General features: G+C 31.4%; 3 protein-coding genes across 3 annotated transcripts; 1 reads left to right on the top strand and 2 right to left on the bottom strand.

Moving 5' to 3' along the window:
- The first annotated feature begins 2,459 nt into the window (after positions 1-2,459).
- Positions 2,460-6,793, top strand: LOC126654532 (UPF0051 protein ABCI8, chloroplastic). The gene is made up of 2 exons (XM_050348428.2): positions 2,460-4,000; positions 6,280-6,793. The coding sequence occupies exons 1-2, from the start codon at positions 2,573-2,575 to the stop codon at positions 6,496-6,498; spliced, it is 1,647 nt and encodes a 548-aa protein (XP_050204385.1). The 5' UTR covers positions 2,460-2,572; the 3' UTR covers positions 6,499-6,793.
- Positions 6,794-11,842: 5,049 nt separating this feature from the next.
- On the bottom strand, positions 11,843-18,057 carry LOC126664939 (protein DETOXIFICATION 40-like). The gene is made up of 7 exons (XM_050357576.2): positions 17,546-18,057; positions 15,521-16,152; positions 14,922-14,978; positions 14,041-14,279; positions 13,758-13,876; positions 12,151-12,237; positions 11,843-11,976 (listed from the first exon to the last, which is right to left on the bottom strand). Exons 1-7 carry the CDS (start codon positions 17,858-17,860, stop codon positions 11,932-11,934), a joined length of 1,494 nt encoding a protein of 497 aa, XP_050213533.1. The 5' UTR covers positions 17,861-18,057; the 3' UTR covers positions 11,843-11,931.
- Positions 18,058-20,601: 2,544 nt separating this feature from the next.
- On the bottom strand, positions 20,602-25,259 carry LOC126664594 (protein DETOXIFICATION 40-like). The gene is made up of 7 exons (XM_050357068.2): positions 24,853-25,259; positions 23,681-24,312; positions 23,335-23,391; positions 22,758-22,996; positions 22,389-22,507; positions 21,287-21,373; positions 20,602-20,782 (listed from the first exon to the last, which is right to left on the bottom strand). Exons 1-7 carry the CDS (start codon positions 25,144-25,146, stop codon positions 20,717-20,719), a joined length of 1,494 nt encoding a protein of 497 aa, XP_050213025.1. The 5' UTR covers positions 25,147-25,259; the 3' UTR covers positions 20,602-20,716.
- Positions 25,260-25,521: the final 262 nt, after the last annotated feature.

Raw genomic sequence — 25,521 nt, 5'->3', positions numbered from 1 at the left:
ACCCCTAACTTTTTATAATTTAATTAAAAAAAAATTAAAGAACAGACCCACGGGTCTGTTCTTGACGACCCGTGGATCTGTTCATCACTTCCATTAAGGAAGTGAAGGATTTCTTCACTTCCTTAATGGAAGTGAAGAAGAGACCCATCTGGGTCTCTTCATCACTTCCTAATGGAAGTGGAATTCACTTCCATTAGGAAGTGACGAAGAGAACCAGATCTGGTTCTCTTCATCACTTCCTAATGAAAGTGTCCACTTCCATTAGGAAGTGATAAAGAGACCCATCTGGGTCTCTTGACGAAGAGACCCAGATGGGTCTCTTCCTCTTCACTTCCATTAGGAAGTGAAGAAAATTAAATTTTCTTCACTTCCTAATGGAAGTTATGAACAGACCCATCTGGGTCTGTTCATCTTTTTCGTTGAAGAAGATGAACAGACCCAGATGGGTCTGTTCATATCCGCTCCTCGAGGAGCAAATCTGCTCCTGGAGGAGCAAATTTTTGAGGAGCTGTTGCTCCTCAGAGGAGCAGCAGCTCCTGTTTTCCGGCGAGGAGGCTCGCCGGAATAAAAAAAATTAAAAAAAGAAGTTGAAAAAAGTTAAAAAAGACCCTTAGATTAATTAGAATTTAATTGATATTAATTAGTGTCTAAAAGTGATTAATTAGAGTGAATTAGGTTTAATTAGTAACCCACTCTCCAATTAAGTGCCACGTCAGCATAAGGGGTGTTTTTGTACCGGTTTTGACAAGTTCAGGGTAAAAGTGATCCGGTTTTCTCAATTTGGACGTTTTTGATACTTTGTGCCAAGATGAGGGGGTAAAGTGATCCTTTGTTCATTTTGGATCTAACCAAGTAGTGGAAATTACGTGTTTCACTTTTTCTTATATAGAAAAATTACAAACGAAAATCAATTTTTTTTACAAGTATGATTTTTAATTTTTTTTCCATTTCTGTATACTTCATGTTTCACTTTATATTTTTTAAAAAATCATCTCCTATGTTTATTATCAGAAAAAAAATATTTTTTATATATTTAATGTGTATTTTTTATTCATTTTTTTTTAATTTAGAATGAATCCAATCTCTCCAAATAAGATATTTTTATTTATCCATTTTTATATGATTTTTTTTTATTTAGAGTTATAAGGACGTGCCGTAAAGTTTTTCGGTAAAATAGATCAAACTAATTATTATCAAAGTGATTTGAACTTTTTCAAAAATTTAGTGTACATTTAATATATTTTTCACACAATAGTCCGTATCAATGAAAGATTTAGTATTTACTGCAACTTCTGCTTCTTTCAGCGGATCTTCGAGTTAATGAATTACTCGAAATGCTGCTAAGATATAAGTATCCGGAAGTATAATAAGTCAATTATAATTAAAACGTATTTTTAAATATTAAAATACATATCTTAAATAATTGTGTGGTTTTTTCAAATTTCTTTACCGATGGTACTGTATATGTTTTTATTCTAAAATTATGGTTCTATTAATTTTTAAAAAATTAATGTCAATCTTTTTGTTAGTTGAAGTAACACTTGTTTTTATTACTTATTTACTTATTACAATACTTTTAATGTTTTTTTTTATATATACTTTTTTGGTTATTCATGTAAAATTCTCAATAACTCTGGTATTTTCTGCAAACCTAAAAACCTCCTTTTTCTCTCTAAAAAAACCCTAGCCGCCAAGAGTTTTCTTCTTATTTCTTCTCCGGCTGCCGTCAATGGTTTGATTTTTTGTTGTTGACGGTAGCCATCCCTTTATTTATGTTATCTTAATTTTATAGAATACAATAAATAGCGACTCTTTTTCATTTTTTTGATGGATTAAAATCTATCAACGAAAGCGCAATTCATTTACCAAGAAGTGAAGATAGATCGAAGATCTTTCATCAATAAAATGGAATCGTTTATGAGCTATATTAGTTTTATTTGTTTTTCATTGTTTGTTTTTTTTCTGAATGTTTTATGTTGTCCTTTCATTATGAAAGGTTTGTTGTCCTTTCTCTGTGAAAGGTTTGTTGTCTCCTTTTTATGTAGGAGTTTGCTGTCTCTTTTTTATGAAGGAGTTATCAAGTGGTGATTGAATGGAATGCTCTGAGTTTGTGGGTTATTGGATAAGTTTTGATCGACGAGTGATCGAAGACTGCACTTATTTAGCGAAACAGTTAATAATTTATTTTTATTTTCGTAAGTAAGATCTACGAATCAGGCAGCATGTTGTCTGTTCCATGTCAGGTCATCGGATTTAGTTTTCGAATTATTCCGAATTTCTTACAAATGTAACTGTTTCATATTCGATTTAATGAGATTTGATGATTTCAAAAAAAAAAATGTAAAATTCTCAATAAAATAATCAAAACAACATTATCCTATTTTTGTTCAAATTTGGCAGCTATGCTTTTTCTTTTTTGGAACTAAGCTGAGCAGCAGTCCACATTCTTCCAACAAGACTTACGTGTGGAACACACGAGCCAATCTCAAAACATATGGCCAACATAATCATTCACTTAATTAAATAAAATCAAAAACCAGACTCATCTTCAAACTTCAATCAAATTCCATCCATGGCTTCTCTCCTAACAAACAACATCTCCCGGTTTTCTCCACAACCCAGTTCCGATTCAACCAAACCACACAGACCCTTTTCATTTTCACTCAAACCGGCTCCAAAACCGTCAAGTTTGGTTAGAATCCGAGCCGATGTCGGGTTTGAACCCAAGACCCGAACTCCAGACTCAGGTAATACAGCATCAATTTCAACTAGCTCTGATGATAAAATTCGTGAGATTCTCCGTAATCGTGACTATGATAAGAAATTTGGGTTCACTATAGATATTGATTCGTTTTCAATCCCTAAGGGGCTTTCTGAAGATACAATCAGGTCAATTTCTTTGCTTAAAGAAGAACCTGATTGGATGCTTGAGTTTAGGTTAAATGCTTTTGAGAAGTTTTTGAAGTTAAAAGAGCCTAACTGGTCTGATAATCGATACCCACCCATTAATTTTCAAGATATGTGTTATTATTCTGCTCCTAAAAAGAAACCAACTTTGAATAGTCTCGACGAGGCCGACCCAGAATTACTTAAGTATTTTGATAGGCTTGGTGTTCCTTTGAATGAGAAGAATAGGTTAGCTAATGTTGCTGTTGATGCTGTGCTTGATAGTGTTTCGATAGCTACGACTCATAGGAAGACGTTGGAGAAATCGGGTGTTATATTTTGCTCTATTTCTGAGGCGATTAAGGAGTATCCTGATTTGGTTAGGAAGTATTTGGGGAGAGTTGTTCCTAGTGAGGATAATTATTATGCTGCTTTGAATTCGGCTGTTTTTAGTGATGGATCGTTTTGTTATATACCAAAGGATACCAAGTGTCCAATGCAGATTTCTACGTATTTTAGGATTAATGCTATGGAAACGGGTCAGTTTGAGAGGACTTTGATTGTTGCTGATGATAGGAGCTTTGTGGAGTATTTAGAAGGGTGTACTGCACCGTCTTATGATACGAATCAGCTTCATGCAGCTGTGGTTGAGTTGTATTGTGCTGAGGCTGCAGAGATTAAGTATTCGACGGTGCAGAATTGGTATGCTGGTGATGAGGAAGGAAAGGGTGGGATTTACAATTTTGTTACAAAGCGGGGGCTTTGTGCTGGAAATAAGTCTAAGATATCATGGACTCAGGTCGAGACAGGTTCTGCCATTACTTGGAAGTACCCTAGTGTTGTATTAGAAGGGGATGATACTGTGGGAGAGTTCTATTCTGTTGCTTTGACTAATAATTATCAGCAAGCGGATACAGGAACAAAAATGATACATAAAGGAAAAAATACTAGAAGTCGTATTATTTCAAAGGGTATATCAGCTGGGAATTCTAGGAACTGTTACAGGGGCCTTGTTCAGGTTCAATCAAAGGCAGAGAATGCTCGCAACTCATCACAATGCGACTCAATGCTTATTGGTGATACTGCAGCAGCCAATACCTATCCGTATATTCAGGTATGTTTGTATATTCTCATATATCGTTAAAGCAGTTTATCATTTCCATGTTTGTTTTATTTAATTAAAATTTTCTAGTGGTGCTCAACATAGTCTAGTTAAGATCCGTCATATATTTTTGATGTTTTCCTCTTAGATGAATGTGGCATTGTGTATCTTTGGTTAATTTGCTGTCTTAATCCATCCATAAAAGGAGCTGCTTATTATAATCTATTATTCCCTCAGTAAATTATATGTAGCAAACTAACTCCTGCAGTAGATGCTTAATCTTATGAGTGGAGTGACCTTAGAGAAACTGTGAAACTGAAATGTAGTGCTATGAAACAGCATAAGAGGGTTCATTGTTTAACATGTGTGTCATGTTTCTCACACCGTCCAAGTAAGCGGGTGTTTAGTGCCAGAAGGGGCTCCATTGACTCTAACTCTCTAGTTTAAGACTGAAAGTAGAAAAAGAAGTGATGGAACTCATGATGGATGGTGAAGCTACTATTAGACTTGTTTACTGTAACTTAAGCTTTTACACATTTCTTATGTTCTGAAATGACTGTTATATCTAGTGGAGGAAGCTAAAAGTCTAATGAAATTCTGGACATCGATTTTTTTTTCTGAATGAAGAAATCCATTAGCGACAAATGCGATTTCTGCATTTCCAGCGGAGAGCAATTGATTATATGAAATATCACTAGCTGAATGCTGTAGAAACCTTTCTCTTTTCATCTATGTTTCTTTTATTAGACATTTTAGTGTTTGTGTGCTGGAAAAATTTGATGGATGTTTTCTTTTCATTAAAAGACATTAATGATTTAATCTTGTTTTCATACATGTTCTTTCTCCTTCAAACAAAGGTTTATTATGCTTTGCCTTGAAACCCATGGTAGGTTAAGGTTGTGAGGCCGAGTAGAGGGAGTGACCATAAAGCCCTTTTTATTAGACCCACTAGAATCTCATCATCCGGGGTTGATAGTTCCCCCAAGTGTTGCTTTGGCTTTTTCCCTCTCTTTGCAGAGGTGCAGCCTACGTGAAAAATTTCTTGTTATGAAATATAGAGGCGCAGTAGTGCTTCATATATTCAAGTTCGAACTTATTTCATGACTTGTTTATCCAGCATATGAAAATAGAAAATATTTTCTTGAGGTGTGAAACGGTATGGGGACGGAATTATTTGGAAAATATAATTTTTTATGTTGCTAAAGCTCAATCTTTACAACAAAGATAATAGCAAGTTTCCACCAATATGCCTTGTATTTTTCAGTCAACACTTAAGTTGATTACTATGTTAAATATTAGGGGTGGGCATGGACCGGTTAACCGGTCCATGAGGACAATTTGTAAACCGGTCCATTGTAATACGGTTTTTAAAATTAAAAACCTAAACCTAAAATTTTAAACGGTTAACCGATAAATCGGTTAACCATAAAAAACGGTTCGGTTTTTCGGTTTTACGGTTTTTAACCATATAACCATTAGAAAAATTAAAGACAAAAAAGATAAAATTTTAATTCTATTTGATTTTTTAACAAACAAAAAAAACTATAGAAATTCAAATTATATTAAAAATATAAATCTAAACTATCTTATAAATAGTTAAGTCAATGCAAATATTTAAAACTATTATTATTTATAAATAATTTATGAGTAATATTAAAGCTAGGTTTGTATTTTTTGAATTGTTTGTGGTGTTGTTCACGTCCACTTTCTACTATTTATATACTTAAATATTCCTATTTCTGTTAATTAAATATTATAATAAGGAAAACAAATTTCTTTTAAAATATTTTCATATATAAATTCTCCTAAAATATATAAATATTCCTAAATAAAATATATGTCAATATATTTTTATAATTAAATTTTATTGTGTATATTATAAAATCCATATTATTTTACAGATCATAAAATATATCTTATTAATTATTAAAAATATATGAATATATATATAAACCGGTTAACCGATTAACCACGGTTTTTAGAAATCCAAAACCTAAACCTAAACCATTAACCATGAAAACTAAAAATCAAAACCTAAACCTAAACCGTTGGACCGGTTAACCACATTTTCCGGTTCGGATTTCCGGTTTCGGTTCGATTAATCGGTTTGACCGGTTTTTTTGCCCACCCCTATTAAATATTGTATTGACCATATGTTGGTGTCAAGTCTTCATTTTCTTTTACTTTAATTGCTTATCTCACAATTTAGATCTAGATTCTAAAATATTGGACTCTCTCGTGGGATTCTACATTGTTGCCTAAGTGTGTGTGTACTCTTATTCTTTAATCAGGTTAAGAACCCCACAGCTCGAGTGGAACATGAAGCCAGCACTTCTAAAATTGGAGAAGATCAGCTATTTTACTTTCAGCAGAGAGGAATAGACTACGAAAAGGCAATGGCCGCCATGATTTCTGGATTTTGCCAAGACGTGTTCAATGAACTTCCTGATGAATTTGGTTCAGAGGTGAACCAGCTGATGAGCTTAAAGCTTGAGGGATCCGTCGGTTAAGCTCTAGTGAGATTTAGCCAAAAATCCTTTGGTTTTTAATATCTTTTTTTTGCTGATAAGTTAATGACTCGAGAAAATTTGTATGGTTTCATTTGTAAATGCACCGCGCAGAGCTGTATACTTGGTAGTTCCTAAGTAAGTGATGAACCACCTGCAACCTTTTTATTAATGTAGGAAATCATATGTAACATATAATAAGTGATGATTGATGTATGAATTTGATGCCACTTACTTATTCCTGCAAGTTCAAGGCTGTGCTTATGAATGAATATGAAGTGAAAGACCAACTTGTGAATTTTATTTTTATTTTAATATAGAAAGGGTGCAATATAATGACTATTTTAGGAGATCGCTTATCCTAGTACTACACTCATCCGGTCACGCTTAAGCGTCGGAGTTTTGATGGTATTCGGTGCATTAATACTAGTACGATTGAACCATGTCTTGTGAATTTGTATGCTTATGAATGATCACGTTGTATGTTTTTGCAAAAATGAAAAGCCGATTTCTACTTCAGTCTTATTTTTTCTAAAAAGGTTAATGCAAATAAAATTATAAATTAGAGCATATTTTTTATTTTTCTCCAAATTTCTAATTTTTTCAATTCAAAACATGATAATTTTAATTATCTGAATAATCAATTGAATATTTAATCAATCAATGCTGATGTGAATATTGCAACTCATCTACTATATACTCCCTCCATCCCAAATTGATAGGCACTATTTCAAGTTTCTTTGTCCCAAATTATAGGCAGTCATTTATTGCTAAAATGATAAAATGGCATGAATACCCTCATTAACTATATTATATTACATTAAAAAGAGAGCAAACACCACTAAAAGGCACAGTCAACACTGCATTAAATAAGGGTAAGTGTGATATGTTTTTATAAAATTACTCATTTTACATAGATTTGTTAAATTCCTTAATACTTGTATTTGTCCTAAACTGTCTATCAATTTGGGACGGAGGGAGTATTTTTTATTTTCGGATTCCGGCATTTCGCTATGCAATCTTGGTGTCAAGTGGCTAAGCGTACTGATTAGAGATTAATTAAATAAATGTTGGTGTCACGGGGTTAAGAAATGGCGTGCCAAATACAAATACATTTGCCCTTTCCTATTGCAAAAATGCATTATCATAAAGTCAATTAATGTGCTCTACATGTTTTAAAATGAACAGACAATTCTACAGCAACCTCTCTCAACCAAATTCAACATCAAAATTAAAGGCTATTAATAGTGCCTAAGAGACGTAATCTTGGTATTACACTACTTAATCGAATGCATTTTAGGCACGTAAATTAAAAAACTAAAATTGTATTAAAATGTTCAAAGTTCCTTTAAGGAAGGGCCGGCTTGACATTTTTTTTTCCGACTTTGTCTTATTTGTTAAATGTTATTTAGCCGATTTCTATTTGGGTGAGTGCGTATAGATAGTTACTGGTGAAATGCATCTGCATAATTTATATATTCTTAAATCTATGTGAGGTATTCTTTGATGTCATGGTCGAATTATGTGGGTTTTAAATGCCATAGTTTCTATCTAATGACGTTATTAAAATACTTGATTAACGTAGAAGATGAGATGAGTCTATTTTAGAAATGAACTTATGCCTAAGCCACCTTATTACTAATATTACATATTTATTTCTCAAATTTTAAGATAACATGTGGTTAATTAAAAGACTAAGATAGAAAATGAGTAAGCATTTTCTTAGTTCTCGCCCAAGGGATACTACTTTGGATTCCGGAAGAGGGGTGTGCAAAAATCAAACTGAAACGCACCTTAACTACAAACCGATGGAATTGTAATTATGGTTCGATTGGTAATTGTGTAAAAGTCTGATATTTGGTTTTCGGTTTGGTTGGAATATTTTAAAACCTCGAATATAAGACTAAAGTAACATAAATATTAAAAAAAAAACATAAATATTAAATATCGTAAGTTAATAAATATCGTACAACGAACAAATATGCTAATAAACATTTATGAAAAATTACTAATTCAATAATTTTTTAATGTTTAAATTATTTTAGGATAAAAATATAAACAAAACTTTCAGGTTTTTATGGATAATTGAACTGATCGGTTTGTTATAATCAGAATTTATACTTCTGTTCAGTCCGGTTTGAAAAATTTACAAATTTTGGTTACTTCAAACCAAACCGACTTATGCACAACCCTACATAGTAGAGAAATTCCACATGTTAGGGTCTAACCTTATGTATGATCACTTACTCTATAGGTTTGACTCTAATATTGTTTTATAAATTATGCAAATTTCTTTTTTCAACGATTCCTCTCGCCGGTGCATTATTTTGTCTATTTTATACAAGGCATGCTTCTTCCTTTGACCTTCTAAATCTTAATTCTTCTCTTTTTTTAAAAGAAAAAGCAAATGGTGTGGCATACTTCACATTTCATACCTCAACTATATCAATATTTTATATATTATGTCAAATTGTCAATAAACATTTATGACTTTGTCTCAATAATCAACCATATTTCTGAATATAATTAATATTTTGAAATCATTTTAAAATGTTTGAGAAAAAGAAATAAGTTATTAATGTATTACTACTATAATAGTTGTCAAAGCTAGGCTGGATATATAAGGACAACTCAGGCTCTATTTTTTCTACTAATTTTCTTACCAAACATTAGTGCACATGCACCGCTACATCACTCATCATCATCACTAGGGCGTGCAAACCGAAAATCAACCGATTTAACCAAAACCGAACCTCTTTATTCAAATCACTTGAATTATGAATTTTTAACAAAAATCGATTTAATTAAAATTTAAAATATACAAACCAAAGTGACTGAATTAACCAGTTTATAACCGATAAAAAGAAAAAAAAATTATATATATGTATAATAGTTGGTTAATTCGATTAGCAGTATATTTTAAACTCTTAACTAAAACCAAACTAAACCTTTTATTGATCGAATTAACCAAAAGGTTTATTCGATTTTAATCGAAATAGATTGATTAATTTAATATAGTTGAATTCCCAAGTTGCACGTGAGTTGGTAAGATACTCTATTGATTAAAATGAGATCGTGAATTCAAAATCATATTTATGTATGCAGCTATTTAAAATTTGGAGTTCGAGTTTCGTCTTCCGCACTGGACTTGTCTAGCTCGAATACGAATTAATCTGGATATAAAAAATTTAAAATAGCGTCTTTTAGTTGAAACTCGTTTAAAACATCTTATATACTCTGTAACAAAAAAAAATTAATTTAACTTTGCCGATGATCAACCCTAATCATCACCAACTCTTTCCTTTTTTTAATGCCTTATAAACTCTTTCTTTTTTTAATGCCTTATAAATACTTACTCATTCTCACTTCAATCTCCCATCATCATTACTCATTTCTCTTCTCTAAATTTTCTTGTATTGTTTTCTCCACCGGCTACAAGAAAAAAGAAAAAAAATAATACATAATGATGATGAAAAGAGCATCAAATGGCTACTCCAAGATGGATAAAGAAGATCCTGAAGACGTAATTCATAGAAAGGCTCAGTTCTTGATTTACAAAAGTTTGAAACGAGCAGATTCAACAACAACGAAACCGTCGTTCTTGAAGATCAGAATGTGTAAATTAAGGGTCAAGATTGGGAGGAAATTAAAGAAGCTGAGAAAAAGTGTGATGTTAAGTATTTATGCTGCAAGAATTAGAATTTACAAGCAAATTATGAGTCAATTGAAACGATTATTTGGCAATAGAGATGCCATTGCAAGTACTCTTCCTAGTCTTATAGATTTACCTTGAAACATTTTGTTTTTCCTTTTGTTTTACGAGAAGTCACTCTCCCGAGCCGAAGCGTAGAATTACTGTCAAATTTCGAAATGTGAACTGCCCGCAAGCTCACTTGTCTTTTTTATTTTGGTTTTTCAAGGATTTTGAAATTAAATCCATGTGTGCTTGCTTGCTTGCTACAATTATAGAAATATACAAACTTCATTTATTTTCAAGATGATATAGATGTGATTGTAGACTTATTTTTTCATTTTGTGACCAAAGTTATGGAATCAATGTTCAAAGATGTTTGCTGAATTTGGGAATTAGTTATTATAATTTCTTATCCAATTGAAAGTTTAAAAAGTTTTACAAACACACATAGTGTCATACATATATGTGTTTTCATTCAACCATAAACATGTATATGCCCCAGCAAAGGACCTATTGCTCGAGTAATGTAAATTAAAATTGTCATAAAACATAAAAACGATATGTTTACGGCACCTAAATAGTGTTATTTAAAAAAAAAATAGGTTAAAAATTGAGTCCGAAATGTCGAATTTTCGACATATTCTCGAAATAGGTTGATTGAGTGAATTATTCGTGCTATTTTAAGGCCGATATTTGATAGATGTTCCGTTGACTGCTGAATTAAATCACTTACAAAGATGTGCTAGTAAGTAAATGGTCTCTATGACTGACTAAGTGGTACCCCAATATGTCCCAATTTCAAAACGTACTTACTGTCCTTCTTCATTGCATTAAGTGACTGACTGGTCAGCTTACTAAATACTCCTAATTTAGCAGACCAACCCATGAACCCCAGCTGGCACATTTAATGGATTTTGAGGGGGTATTTAAGGATTTTATTTTACTAATATATAGAGGATTTAAAGTGCAATTTGCAGCCAAGATTATATCATGTTGTACCTTAGTCCTTCCTACTACTATCCTACTCTCCTTTTTAATGATTTTTTACTTAATCTAATTTCTTTTATTTTAAATGTAAAATATTTTTTATTCACACTTAAATTAAGAAAAATTAGTTACAAGCAAAAGGCTCATAAAAAGGTCCACTTGCCAAAATGAAGCCCATATTTTGGGTTCATAACTAGTAATGCATGAATTTCAATGGCTGTTACTAGTTTTTTATTATAATGTGAGACAACCATTAATTAATGGCCTAATTGTAAAAACAATCACATTTTTCCATGTGTTTGTAGTTTAACCAATTTTTTTTAATTTTTATAATACCATCCAACTCCGTTTTTGTGAGGCAATTTTGTTCAATTTTTCTAATCAATTTAATTATTTCAATTTTCAATTAAATTTATACACTAACTTCATAATTAGCAAAATCTAAAAATAACTCTTAATCTTATAAGTAATATTAAAATCTAATTTTAAATCTTTTAACTTTCGATAGTTGAAGTAAAAAGCAGCAAGTTTGAAACTAAAAATAATTAGAAAAGTCAAATAAAATAAATTGCTAATGCACAAAAAAATTTGATTTTTTGCAAAAGTTATAATTAATTTTCTAATGATCGTTAATGGTTGTATACTTAAATAATTTCGCAGCACATATTAGCATTAAGTTTTATTTTTTTGATCAAATATTATAGCATTTAGTTATTAATAAAAAAATTCATAAATGTCAAAATCATGGAATAGCTTCATTTGCCTCCCCATTTGTCCAAACGCATCCTTGCCTTTTCTACCTGAATTAGTCACAACAAGTGCAAATTTTAGGAACTTAATTTTTTTAGGATTAAAAAATATCATACTATATATGTTTATATGTATAATAACGTTACTGTTAATGTCTTAAAAAAATTAAAAAAAATCATAAAAAACTTGCAAATTCTTAGTCTGATGATATTTAATATGTATACCTCTTTATTCCAGTCGGTGCGAAATGTGACCCATAGCAATATTAGGGTTTGCAACAAAGTACCTCCAATCATCCCAGACCATATTCCCTAATGTACACATTTCCAAATTAACACATCTATCAATTTATATTTTCCTGAAATAAAATTATAGACAAAATAATTGGGTATCCAAACAACAAATATAAAAGAAATTAAGGTTTTCTAAAAATAAAATTCTATATTTTATGATAAATTAATTTTCTTATGTTATTGGCAATGGGAATTCATTCACCTTCAGATTTGATCCTTGGGTGAATGAAATGTCTATCAAAAATAAATTTTCAGATGTCAACCTAGCTGATGCTGATATTTCTAAGAAGGCTAAAGTTTCAAATGTTTGGAGAAATAACAATTGGGCTCTTTCTGGCCCAATAGATGATCAAATTCAGCATGCTTGGGATTTCTTAGTAAATAATTTCAAAGTAAGAACTCAGGTTGCAGATGTGATTAAGTGGAATGGAAAAAAGAGTGATAGATTATCTGTGACCAGTTCCTGAAAGAGTTTAAGTCCTATGCAGAATATAGTTACTTGGTATTCAGTTATCTGGTTCTCTAGTTCAATCCCTAGACATTTACTTGGTTGACTTTAAAAGGGGGATGGGGGTGGGGTTAAACACTACGGATAAATTGATGAAGTGGGGAGTCATTCAGTCTAACATTTGTCCTATGTGTAACACTCATCCTGAATCTATAGATCACATGTTCTTTGATTGTAGTTTCTCTTCGAGTGTGTGGGATAGAACTCTGAGTATCTCTGGTGAGATCAGACATAAGATGTGCTGGAGAAGGGAGGTCAGCTACCTCTCAAGAAGAGCTAGGGGTAGATCAGTTTTGGCTAAAGCTAGAAGATTCTGGTTTAATACAACAGTTTATCATATATGGAAGGAAAAGAATAATGCTGTCTTTAACAGCAAAGTGCAGAATGTTGATCAAGTAATGTTCAGGATTAATTTGATGTTAGAGCTAAACTCAATTGAGTGTTGTGGTATGTAGTTTAGTTGTGCCCCTAGCTTAGTTCCAGGGTGTTTTTTTCTTAGGCTGTTGGCTTGTTGAGCCTGATGGCTTCTATTTTGCCCTTTTGGGTTATATTTCTGACCTTTTTAGCAATATATTTACTTCTTTTGGTGGATTGAACAAAAAAAAAAATTATCAATTAAATATTTCATTTTTTATTTACTTCAAAATATAATTAATTCAAAACATTAAATTATGAGTGAAATTGTCAATTTTTTTAGGCCTAAAGCACATTATCACAAATTTTAAAATGATTTGCAAATTAAACATAAATTTTAAAATTTGACCAAATCAGTCATTAATTTTTATGTTTTAAAAATTATACAACTGGGCTAATTTTCAATGAAAGATGCCGATGACATTGTAATGCACCGTTTCAGAAAATAGATGGATGTCATTTTTTCAAAATATAAAATTTGTAGTTAATTTTATTTAATTTTATGATTTATATTTTATTTGTAAACCACACTAACATTCATAATTATTTTTACAGTTAATTTTTTCTTTTTAAATATAATATTTATCAATTTTATCATAATTACGGATATATTTACCTGTACACCGAAACCGAACTTAAAGCCGAGAACACAACCTAACGGAATTCCAACAACATAGTAGCATCCTACATTAACATATGCAACAAACGTTTGCCATCCACACCCCACAGCAACTCCTACATTACAGTAAAATGCAATTTATAATATGGACCAACATAACTGTAAAAATGAAATTTATTATATGGACCAACATTACAATAAAATATACTAATTTATAATATGGACCATATATAGCTTCAGAAATTAATTAAGGGGTCACTAATAATTAATAAATTAGTACCTGATAATACTGGTTGAATCCCATTAAGTACGAGGGAAATGGCCAGTAATGGACAGAGTTCTGAGACAGCATTGGCTACAATTTCTCCTTCAGTGAATGCATAGCTGATGACGTGGCGTAGAGAAAGGACAATTACAGCTTCGATCACTGATATTATGAAGGAAACCAGATTTACCATCACTACTGAAAATGCTGCTGATTTTGGGTTTCCAGCTCCTAATTCGTTGCTTACTCTCACGCTGCATTCCATAATTCATTGTAAACGTTGAATTAGACTACTAATAATAAGCAAATTACTTAAACTAATTGACATTTAGGTAATATACTATTATAATTTTGTCTAAATGTCAATTGGTTGATTTTGCAAGGATTTAGAAAAACAAAAATGAGTCGTAATATCCATAATTATAATAAAATTGATATATACCATAGTAAAAAAAATCACAGTTTGATCCAGCAATCTTATTTTTAAAGTCAATTATATTCAAGCAGCAAATGAAAAAAATAAACGATCGAGTTGATTTAACTACGATATGATTCAATATTTTAAGTTATTCTAATAATTCATAAACAAAATTCTATAGCAGCATAATAATATTGATAAAATTTAATAAATAATTTCTGAACATTTTTTCAAATTATGGACTAATTGATTAATTCCATCTTGTTTATTTATTGCTTAAATTTTATTGACAATCAGAAAATTGACGGACCAAATTATTTAATATATTTATTACATTTTCATGAAGTAATCATTTTGTCTTTAAAAATTATTCAATATTAGTAGTATATTGTTTATTTTTTTTAGTTAAATGTGTGGTTTTTCAACAAAACATGTGCATTTATGCAATATACAGAGAGACTTGGTGAGTATAATTAACCTTGCAGCAGCGTTGAAACCAACTGAGACCATGAACAATAATCCCATTATAGCCATGCTGCACTCAAATTAAACATCAATTTAATCATCCAAATAATAGATTGGAGCAAATATAATTTGATGGATATTAAACTCTCTGACTCACTCAAGTCTCAAGAAATTTCAAAAAGATCACTAAAGTCAATTTTCTTACAAAGTGATCACTAAACTATATCTTTTATTACAAAAATATTTCTATTGTTACAAAAAAAAACACTAAACTTTTTGTGAACTACAAAAAAATCATTTGGTTATTTCTTTTATTACAAAAAGGTCACTGAACTATGTTCCTTTTTGTAATTTTGGCTTGCCACGTAAGCAAAAATGTTAGGTTTTTACGTCGTTTTATATGGGTGAACCCTTTTGTAATAAAAGGTATAGTTAAGTGACCATTTTGTAAGAAAATTGACTTTAGTTACCTTTTTGAGATTTCCTGAGACTTGAGTGACCCAAGGAGTTTAATATCCATAATTTGATATATAGAATTATAATCTAAAATTAAAAAGAGGGCAGATGTTTATTTTTTTTTAAATTGTTACACCAAAAAGTTGAGTTAGTTACCAGACAGCAAGCGAATCCAAAGCAATCTCAGGATTTTCAAGTAGGCCAGAAATCAACATCAGAATCTGAAAATACCAGGCCTCCAAACACAACATTACAGCAGAACCTGCCGACAATTTCAAAAACTCCCAAAGCCCTGAAAACGCCTGCCAACTAAAACCACTCCATGTCTGCTTACACCGATCACTCTTCACTATATAAACAAACTGTGCAGCCACAACTATCCACCACGACAAGCTCAGCACTAGCGACGCACCAATCAGCCCCAAACCCGCTTTGTAAACAGCTAACCAACTCAGCAATAAGTGTACCCCGAGAGTTGCTGCTGATATCATAGCGCTCGGGTTGACAATACTTTGCGCTTGGAGAAATTTTTGTATCGGGAAGTTTACCGCGTATGCGAAAATTTGAGGAATTAATCCGTAAACGAATACCGCAGCTGCTGATGCAACTGCGGCTGGTTCGCCCAGTAAAAGAAGGATTTGTTTGGACAGGAGAAAGATGAGTGTCATTGGGATGCCGGTTAGAGTCAGCACAACAGTTGCTCTTTGTAAGTATATGCCAAGCATTTCGTTTCTATGTGCTCCGTAGGCTTGGCCACATAGTGTTTCTACTGCACTTCCCATTCCTAACTACAACAACGAACATAAACCAAATTATGTAATTAAACGTATGAAACTATTGCGGTTATCCAATTATAGTGTTTCTATACAACAGTTTCCGACTAATATTTATATTTTAATAAGGAATGATCCATTTTTAGGTCCCTAAACAATACCTGATTTGTTTATCTGGTCCTCAAACTATTTTTTGTCCTTATCTGGTCCTTCAACTAAGCGAAGACGCATTTTTAAGTCCCTGAATGATAAAAACGACGTTGTTTTGTTATTATCGAAAATACAAATTGATATTCTAAACGGCGTCGTTTTTGGCAGTTAGAGACTGGAAAATGGTTTTTCGCTAAGTTGAAAAATCAGATAAGAACAAAAAAATTGTTTAAAGACCAGATAAATAAGACAGGTATAGTTTAAGGACCTGAAAATGGATTTTTCTTTTTAATAATCAAACTTTGACTTTACCGATAACGGAAGATCCCTATATGAATTCAAGCAAAAATTAAGGTTACTTTTTTTATGGTTATTGAATTATAAATTTTTATACTTCAATTACAATTATTTTACAAAAATATTTACCTTTTGCTAACTCAACTTTTATTTTCTCAATATTATTTGGCATCCAACTTTTCCATTGTCACATGGGCAATTATTGACCGAAATTATAATAGTATCCTCCCATTTCAGAAAAGTAAGTTGAGTTATTAAAATGTAATACATAAAAATATAGTAATGGAAGAGTAAATGATTTATAATTCAGTAACGAGTCATTATCCCATACAACCGTTCCGTCACGTTATTTTTAAATCAAGCCAATGAACATTTGCGATATGAAATTTTTTAATTATTACTTTTTTTTATCATTCAATTTTCCACGTTTAGCAACAGATATTTTTGTCGGTAAATGACTAAAATCCGTTGCTAAATCAATTTTCCGTTGCTAAAAAGTTGAAATCCGTTGTTAAATCAATATTTTTCCGTCGGTAATTTGTTGTTTTTTAGTGATTTGTTACACGAATGACATGGCGAAATGTTGTATTGTATAATTATCCTTCGGTAACTATAAAAGAATTAACCCCAAAAATTTACTTGCATATGAGCGACAAAAAATAAGCACCTTTTTTACTTGTCATTTAAAAATCAATATTTTTTATAAATTAAAATATGTAAATTGATATTATTAAAATAAATAAAATATGATAAATATTCTATATTTTTGGTTTACATAAATAAAAATCCATCAAAATTATTGTGTGACCTGCCATAATTAATAAATCTACAATTTTATTATCAAAATGTATGAAATTAAATATTGATATATAATGTGTATATAAATATACTATAATTTGACAACCGCACAAATTTTAACTCAGAAATTAATCTCATTATTATGATGGATATAGATAGATACCATGAGGCCATAGGCGAAGAGTTGGATGCCACTATTGCCAAGAGCAGCAGCAGCAAGTTCAATATTACCAAGGTGACCGGAGAAAATTCTGGTGGATAGCGACATAAAATTGTTGATCATGTAAACAAAAACTGCCGGTCCAGCCAGGCGAAAGAGCAGCTTCAGTTCAACCGCTGATGCTAATCTGAGTCGCTCGAAATACGCCAATTCCGCGTCGTTTAGTATCTTTTCGAGCCTTGAATCGACTTCATGGTGATGTTCATGTTCAGGAATTGAGTGTAAAATGGATTCGTGAAGCTCATCTCGAGACTCCATGCTCGTAAAATTATGGGTTGTTTATGGAAGAATAGAGAGGATTGGCTATTATAACAGAGTTGTTTGCTCAATGATATGATGGATTCAATTATAGAACAGACAATTATGTGACGTTTTAATAGTTTTTTCTTTCTTTGTCTGTTTGTTTCTTGAAATATTGTGCGGTTTTCTTTGGAGATTTTTGATGAGCAGCAGCCATGCACCATTTTTTTTCAATTATTTGTTCTTATTTATAATTCACAGCCGTGTCAAAATTTTATTCTTAGTGCATAAAATTTTATTGATAAATAAATATACTTGTATACAGTTAATTTAAAATTTAGGTTATAATAAATTTGTTTTATATCAAAAATAATAATAATTGTAGAGAACACTTTAACTGTATAAATAAGAATAGGTTATAATTAAGCAAGGACATGGGTACGAGTCTTGTGAATGCAGCAAATTCCCGCTGGTAGACTCACCCACCATGCCAGATGGGCGGTGTGGGTCGGATTCAGATTAGTCATGGCGAAGCCCTGAAAACTGGGCAACCAAATAAAAGAATAGGTTATACAAATTTGAATCTAATAAAAACAATAAGAATATATTGGTTGTAAACTCTTGCTTTATACAAAATACTTTTCAGAAGAAAACAAATAAGAATAAGGCTCGGGTATGATAATGTTCACCACCCTTAAAGAATAGTTATTGATCATGTGCAGATCGCACTCTGATAAAATGAGTATATATATATAATGTATGTATGAATTTTCTGTTTTTTTTTGTTCTAAAATTAATAGCTTCTTTAAATATATTTTGAGTCCCGCGTCATATCAGATTCAAACGAATTGCAAATATATTTGGCAAACGACTGAAAAATAATAATAGATATGGAAAAATATACAGATCATGTTATATTTGGCAAACAACCTAAAATCATGAATAGATAAAAAAAAATTATGAAAAAATATTTTTGGTGGAGGCTAAATAAAATTGAAAATCGATTACTTGGATTGAACATAAAATAAATTTACATTATTCTTCACATTAAAAATCAAAATTCACATATAATTTAATTTCTAGACTAACAAATATTTCGGAGCTAGCCAAGTAATGAAAATCTTAGAAATAGACATTAAAGATAGGTAACAAAGTGGTCATTTTCAAGACAACTCAAAGAGATTATGTGCTCTTAAATGGATTGCTACAATTCATACACAAAAAGACTGAGAAGTTTGAAGTAAGCAATGGCCTATCTACTTATTAATTTATATACAAACAAATGGAGCAACATACTCTCTTTTCATTTGACCCATTATATATAATGAGCAAAATATTTTATCGTACAAATTGAAAAAATTTATTCACCATAAATAATTTTTTTTCTTTTTTTCATTAGGGTAATACATGAATTTTAGTATAATTGATGGTACCTTATAAATATCGTAAATAGATCCATCGCTAGAATATAAAAAGGACACGATTTCTGACTATTGATATAAATAGTAACCTCTCGACTGCCTTTAATAACAGAGTGAACAATGAATGTAGAAGTTCAAATCCAATTTAGCTATTTCTTCATAACGATTTGGCATTCGTCGAACTCCAAATGAGCTAGGAGATCGCATGTCTCAGTCATCCATGCCCGCCTATATATCTTAATCCTCTTAGATCGCCAATAACTTTTGCTTGTTAAATTTTTATATGACACTGTCTCACCAAATAGCATATTAATAAACCTAATACCCCTATACGCTACGCACGAATAATGCAGGATTGTGGCCTCAACTCATCGTTTGTAGCCGCTAAATGTCATGAAACCGCTCCCCAAAGACCTATAAATGTCAATACACACTCACCGAAACATAAAAAGGGATAATGCACTTTTAATATTCCGAAATTTATTTATAATTAACTATATTGTTAAAAAAAATTACCGACTTAAAGAGTTATCTAAATCCCTATACCAGACAGATTTGATTTACTAAGGTCATTTACGAATCCATTAAGAATAAATTTTAAAATAAATAGCATCTCCTCTTCAAAGGATTAATTCTATCTTTTTATAGATTCCTTACAAAATAAGTGCCCATTAATTTGTATGAGGATATATTTACTTTTTTGTCACCCAAATAATTTTAGCTAACCCAAAAGAATCACAATTTCTCATCAATTATTGGAGAATCCTATCAAATCAAAAAAAAAGGCCTGCATTGAAGACCAATCACCCTACATTTTCTTTGGTTGCAGACCCCACTCAATTCATTTGCAGGGGTGTACATCTTGGTATTGTAAGGTCATTTTCATTTTTCAAACAATATTTTGACTGTCTTGAACTTATTTTATCACAAAACAAATATTTCATTTATATTTTTTTCGTTTTTTCTATTGTGTTGTGTTGTTTCCACATTATATTAAATATAAGACTATTGATGATAGCAATTTTAACTGTTTCTAAATTATCTTTTTTTTCGGAACTATTCTTAAATTATAATTCTTATTTCAAATGTCTCAAAATTATTATTCAGTAATTTAATTATCTATGTTATTAGTTTCTTCTAAAGATGTTGATTTTTGATGATGTGTCACCTGTCTTGGTAGATTATTTGAAGATATATATATCTGCTAACTTCAAATATGAATTATCTGAATAAAAATTTAAAGACACTTGAGTTCATATATTGTTACTGTAAATTAATCCAATTTCAGTGAGATCTATATGCATCGATTGTGCAAGCAAATTGGGTTGGCCTCGAGTATTGCACTAGAAATGGCATAATATGTGTAATTGATAGTAATTTCAATTTTCTTTCTTGCTCGAAAATTAATCTTATGCAGATCTGTTATACAATAAATTAATATAAATGATTTGGCTTAGTTCTCCAAAACAGTTGTTTTTCCATTTTCCCATGTCATGAGTCGTTGCCTTGCGTTTTCCACCTGAAATTTTGGGGGAAAATAAATTTAATTTACAGAAGATTTTAATTTACAAAAGACTATGACACAAACACAAGTAATACGATTAATCACTTGAGTAAAAAAAAAAGGGAACTAACTAATATAATATGTAATATTCCTTCAACTTAATTCCCCACATACAATTATAAATAAGCTATAAATTAATTATGTGGCGCTTTGCATTGTTGAATATAGCTAGCTAATCAATAAATATCGTATCAATGTGATTACTGAAGAAGCCAAAAACAAGCGGAGTTTGACAATCTAGGAATCCACTTTTTTATTTTTAAAGTAAAATTTTTTTACTATTAAACTATTTTTCATGAATGGGATAATATATTAAAATCTACGAGGAGTAGCTAAAAAGCAATTCGAAACAACAAAAGCTAAAAACCACAAACAATGAAAAATAGAGAATTTAAACTTCTGAAAATGTTATTTTTCCAATAAAAAATCTTTAAAAATAAAATAATTAAGAAATTGTACCTCTTTGTTCCAGTCGGTTCGGTAAGTGACCCATACCAAAATGATAGTTTGCAAGAATGTACCTCCAATCATTCCCGTCCATATCCCCTATACAGTGTTATTTTTCCAACAAAAAATTAATCTTAAAAAAACTGAGTTTGAGCTAACGTTTAAAAAAGGCCTAATTACTTAAAAAAAAACCCACCTTATAATATCTTTTTGTTTATAGCATGACCTAGAAAAAAGTTCATTTGTACCCTTTTTTTATTTTTCATTTTCAACTCTACCCTAAAGCACTAAATTGAACTGTTTTATTAGAAAAAAGCTTAAAATAATCCTTCATTTTTTAACTTATATGTATTTTTTAAAATAGAAAAAAGATGATATAACCCTTCTATTTAATTATTTTTAATGTTTTCATCTTTTAATTAATTATTTTGTCAAAAAATAAAATTTTGGGGTACAGTTGAAAACGAAAAATCAAAAAAAGGATACAAATAAACTTTTTCCTAAGTCAGGGTATAAACGAAAAAATGTTTCAAGATGGGTTTTTTTTAAATAATTAGACCTTTAAAAAAAAGTTAGATCTTGAATAAAATTAAATCTGCTCAAACCCGACTAGACCTATTTTTAAGTCGGGTTTGAGTCGGACCAGTTGGACTGCAGTATTTTCAAGTACAAGTGTAAATTCGTTTGGACCTTGTATTTACAATCTAAATCCGACCTTATCATTATATTTATACGGGTTTAAATTTGACTTTTATCGGACTTGTAAAAAATATTATTATAGAGAAATTTTAAGTCCATTTATAAAAAAATCAAAATCACGGGGTTAAACTTAAACCGGACTTGAGACAAAATTAATTGTCCAAATCCAATCCATGACAAACGGATCTGACCGAATATGACAGATATCCAGGCCCATGAACGGATCTAAGTCCGACATAAAAATAAGCAAATTTATGAGATATTGTAGTATTCCGCATCAAAAGTGTAAGGACAATTTTAATGATTTCTAATGTCTAGTATCGACTATTAAATTAATTTCGATTAATCATTTTGAGTTGAGAAATTTGATTTAAAAATTAATTTGGATGTGTTGAATCTGGATTGTTATACTAACCTTAGCACCAAGATTGAACTTAAAGCCAAGAAGCACCCCTAGAGGAACACCAATCACATAATAACATCCAACATTTACATACGCCACAAATGCTTGCCATCCACATCCAACCGCCACCCCTTCAAAAAAAGTTAAAAATTCTTAATTACACCGAATAATTAATTAATTATAATTAATGAAGTCTAACCCAAATAGCTAAGGTTCTTCAAGTACATTTCTAAAATTTTGGCTTCGAATTTTAAGCGCAACTAAGTTAAAGCTGATTTAATATAATATAGAACCAACAACTAATATAAATTAGATTTATCTTTGACAAAAAAAATTATACTTTTTTAAAATAAAATATAAGAGTTAATTTAAATTATTTACCGGATAAAACAGGCTGAACGCCGTTAAGAATGAGAGTAACAGCCAAAAATGGAGTGAGATCGGAGACTGCTCTGGCAACAACTTCGCCACCCGTGAAAGCGTAGCTGAGAACATCACGGAATGCCATGACAACTACAGCTGCTATTACGGAAATTATGAATGAGCATACTGTCACCACAATTACTGAAAATGCTGCTGATTTTGGGTGTCCTGCTCCTAGCTCATTGCTCACTCTTACACTGAAATCATCCGTTTTTAAATTTTTATGGATACTCTTGAGTAAATTAATCAAAAACTGTAAAATTATTTGCGTAATGGCATATAATTCAGTAATTGCGGTCTCCAAACTTGTGCACAGAATCAACTAACACTTCATAAGTTTAATCAATTAAGGATAATATTTTTAATTTTTAGGAACAAAATAAACGCGTTCTATAGCCGTGATGATCCAATTTGGAGATTATTAACCTAAAATTAGTTCTAATTAATTAAAATTACTAAAGGTAAATTAATTAACCATGACGTATAAGTTTAAAGACCGCAATGACATTTTGTTCTATAATTTTATAAAACTCACCTGGCAGCTGCATTAAATCCAACTGAAATCATGAACACCCATCCTGATATTGTCATGCTGCATAACAAAAATGCATCAAACAACATACTACCTATATATGTCGCACGGAAATAAAAACACTCAAACTATAAATTCCAAAACCGAAAACAAAAAATAATATTTTCTAATAAATGGAGTGATTGGGACTGAGCTACTAGCCATTATAGCCTAAATGTGCCAGGTATGTGGCTTGCGGGCGGTCCACATCCCAGGGTTTGACTGTGATCCTGGACTCCGGCTTGGAGCAGTGAGTCCTCGTCATCAAAAAAAATAAATGTAAATATCTTTATGAAAAGTAAGAACTCACCAAACAGAGAGGGAATCCAATTGAATCTCAGCATTATCAAGCAACCCCGCAATTAAAACCAAAATTTGATAGTACCAAGTCTCCAAGCACAGCATTACAGCAGAAGCAGCAGACAATTTAAAAAAACCCCACACACCAAAAAATGCCTGCAGGCTAAAACCTCTCCATGTATCCCGACACCTCCGGCTCGTCACGACGTAAATAAACTGAGCCACTACAATGATCCACCACGACATACTCAGGACCAAGGCTGCACCGAGTAGCCCCCAATTCCACTTGAACACGGCTAGCCAGGAGAACAAAAGGTGCACAAGAAGTGCAGCAAGTGATATGTATGCACTTGGGGCAATTATGCTTTGTGATTGGAGAAATTTTTGAATTGGAAAATTCGCGGCGTATGCGAAAATTTGAGGGATTAGTCCGTAAATAAAAACTGCGGCGGCTGAGGCTATGGCGACAGGTTCGCCGAGCAGGATCAAGATGGGTTTGGAGAAGAGGTAGATTAAAGTTAGAGGGATTCCTGTTGCCATTAGAAGTACTGTTGATCTTTGAAGATATATGCCTAACATTTCGTATTTTTGAGCTCCGTAAGCTTGGCCGCAGAGTGTTTCCACCGCGCTTCCCATGCCAAGCTGAACAAAACATGTTCGAAGGTTAATTTTGGTTGGTAATTAATAATTTAATCGTATGAATAATAATTCTTTAATCGTATGAATAATAATTCTACTCGCTACTTTAAATACTATATTACAATATTATGTACTTGCCAGTTTTAGCATATGAAATTTGTGAAATGAATTCTCAAAAGGATATTAATTTGGATTACGTGCAGGCAAAATTATTAATTTTAGTGTATTGTGTATTTTGTGATTACAATATGAATTTTAAAATTTAATAAAAAAGACACGAACAACTAGTTTTTTGCAATTCCAGATATTGAACATTTTTTCGCTAAAATAACATTGTGGATGTCGGAATAGTGTATATTCTGGTATTTATATCAGCATTTTTTTCATCTTAATATTATCAAGATGTAATTTGCGTGTAACCCTTCAAAAGAAACCATAACATCAAAAAATACGGCAGATACTCTAAAATCAACTCAAAATCGATGAAAAAAAAACTTCATTCGACAGAAAATACACGAAAAATCATCATAGTCTCATACGTACCAGAAGACCATACGCGAAAAGTTGGATACCAGTGTTGCCAAGAGAGACAGCAGCAAGTTCAAGGTTTCCGAGGTGACCACAAAAGATTTGTGTAGACATGGAAACAACATTGTTGAGCAAGTAAACTACTATTGCCGGAGCAGCAAGCTTGAACAGCAATCTCAGTTCAACTCTTGACGCGGATTTAAGCCGATTAAACGGGGACGAACTTGTATCCGTGAGTATTTCTTCAAGCTCAGAATCTACTTCTTCATGTCCAGATTTGAAGCTCTCAAGTAATGGTCCTGAGCTCATAGTGTCGGTTCTGTTTTTTTAGCCTGCCAAAATGCTTAACAATGATACAGTAGTTTTATAGGAAGTTTATTAATTATTTTTGTGTTTTTTCAGTTGTGTGATTAATTTGGAAACGACCATAAGATGACAATTATTGATAATGGAGTGGTCAATTGGTGCAAGTTTCTTTTTTATTATTAATAATTTACTGCAAGATTCAACATAAGCACAGAATTCTTGTATTTTTCTCAGTTAGTACTTTCTAACATTATTGCTCACATGAATGTTATATGACATCTAGATTATAGAATATTTTTTTGATAATTTGGGGAGGGGAGAACGCTTGTGGAAGGTACCATTTGAGCTATAGCTCATTAGTCTAGAATATAGAATATT

Source organism: Mercurialis annua, linkage group LG1-X (genome assembly GCF_937616625.2).
Source record: "Mercurialis annua linkage group LG1-X, ddMerAnnu1.2, whole genome shotgun sequence".
Taxonomy (NCBI): Eukaryota; Viridiplantae; Streptophyta; class Magnoliopsida; order Malpighiales; family Euphorbiaceae; genus Mercurialis; species Mercurialis annua.
Note: the sequence above shows the minus strand (reverse complement) of the source record. Positions and strands in the feature narration are given on the sequence as shown.

What these genes read in the sequence shown, in the direction of transcription:
- LOC126654532 (XM_050348428.2), top strand. Translation starts at nt 2,573, where the DNA reads ATGGCTTCTCTCCTAACAAACAACATCTCCCGGTTTTCTCCACAACCC. An exon ending in ATACCTATCCGTATATTCAG is followed by an intron (nt 4,001 to 6,279) that starts GTATGTTTGTAT and finishes TTCTTTAATCAG; the next exon opens with GTTAAGAACCCCACAGCTCG.
- LOC126664939 (XM_050357576.2), bottom strand. Translation starts at nt 17,860, where the DNA reads ATGGAGTCTCGAGATGAGCTTCACGAATCCATTTTACACTCAATTCCT. An exon ending in TCTTCGCCTATGGCCTCATG is followed by an intron (nt 16,153 to 17,545) that starts GTATCTATCTAT and finishes TCGTTGTTGTAG; the next exon opens with TTAGGAATGGGAAGTGCAGT. An exon ending in AGTTCGGTTTCGGTGTACAG is followed by an intron (nt 12,238 to 13,757) that starts GTAAATATATCC and finishes TGTGTACATTAG; the next exon opens with GGAATATGGTCTGGGATGAT.
- LOC126664594 (XM_050357068.2), bottom strand. Translation starts at nt 25,146, where the DNA reads ATGAGCTCAGGACCATTACTTGAGAGCTTCAAATCTGGACATGAAGAA. An exon ending in TTGGATTCCCTCTCTGTTTG is followed by an intron (nt 23,392 to 23,680) that starts GTGAGTTCTTAC and finishes TTTGTTATGCAG; the next exon opens with CATGACAATATCAGGATGGG. An exon ending in AGTTCAATCTTGGTGCTAAG is followed by an intron (nt 21,374 to 22,388) that starts GTTAGTATAACA and finishes AACACTGTATAG; the next exon opens with GGGATATGGACGGGAATGAT.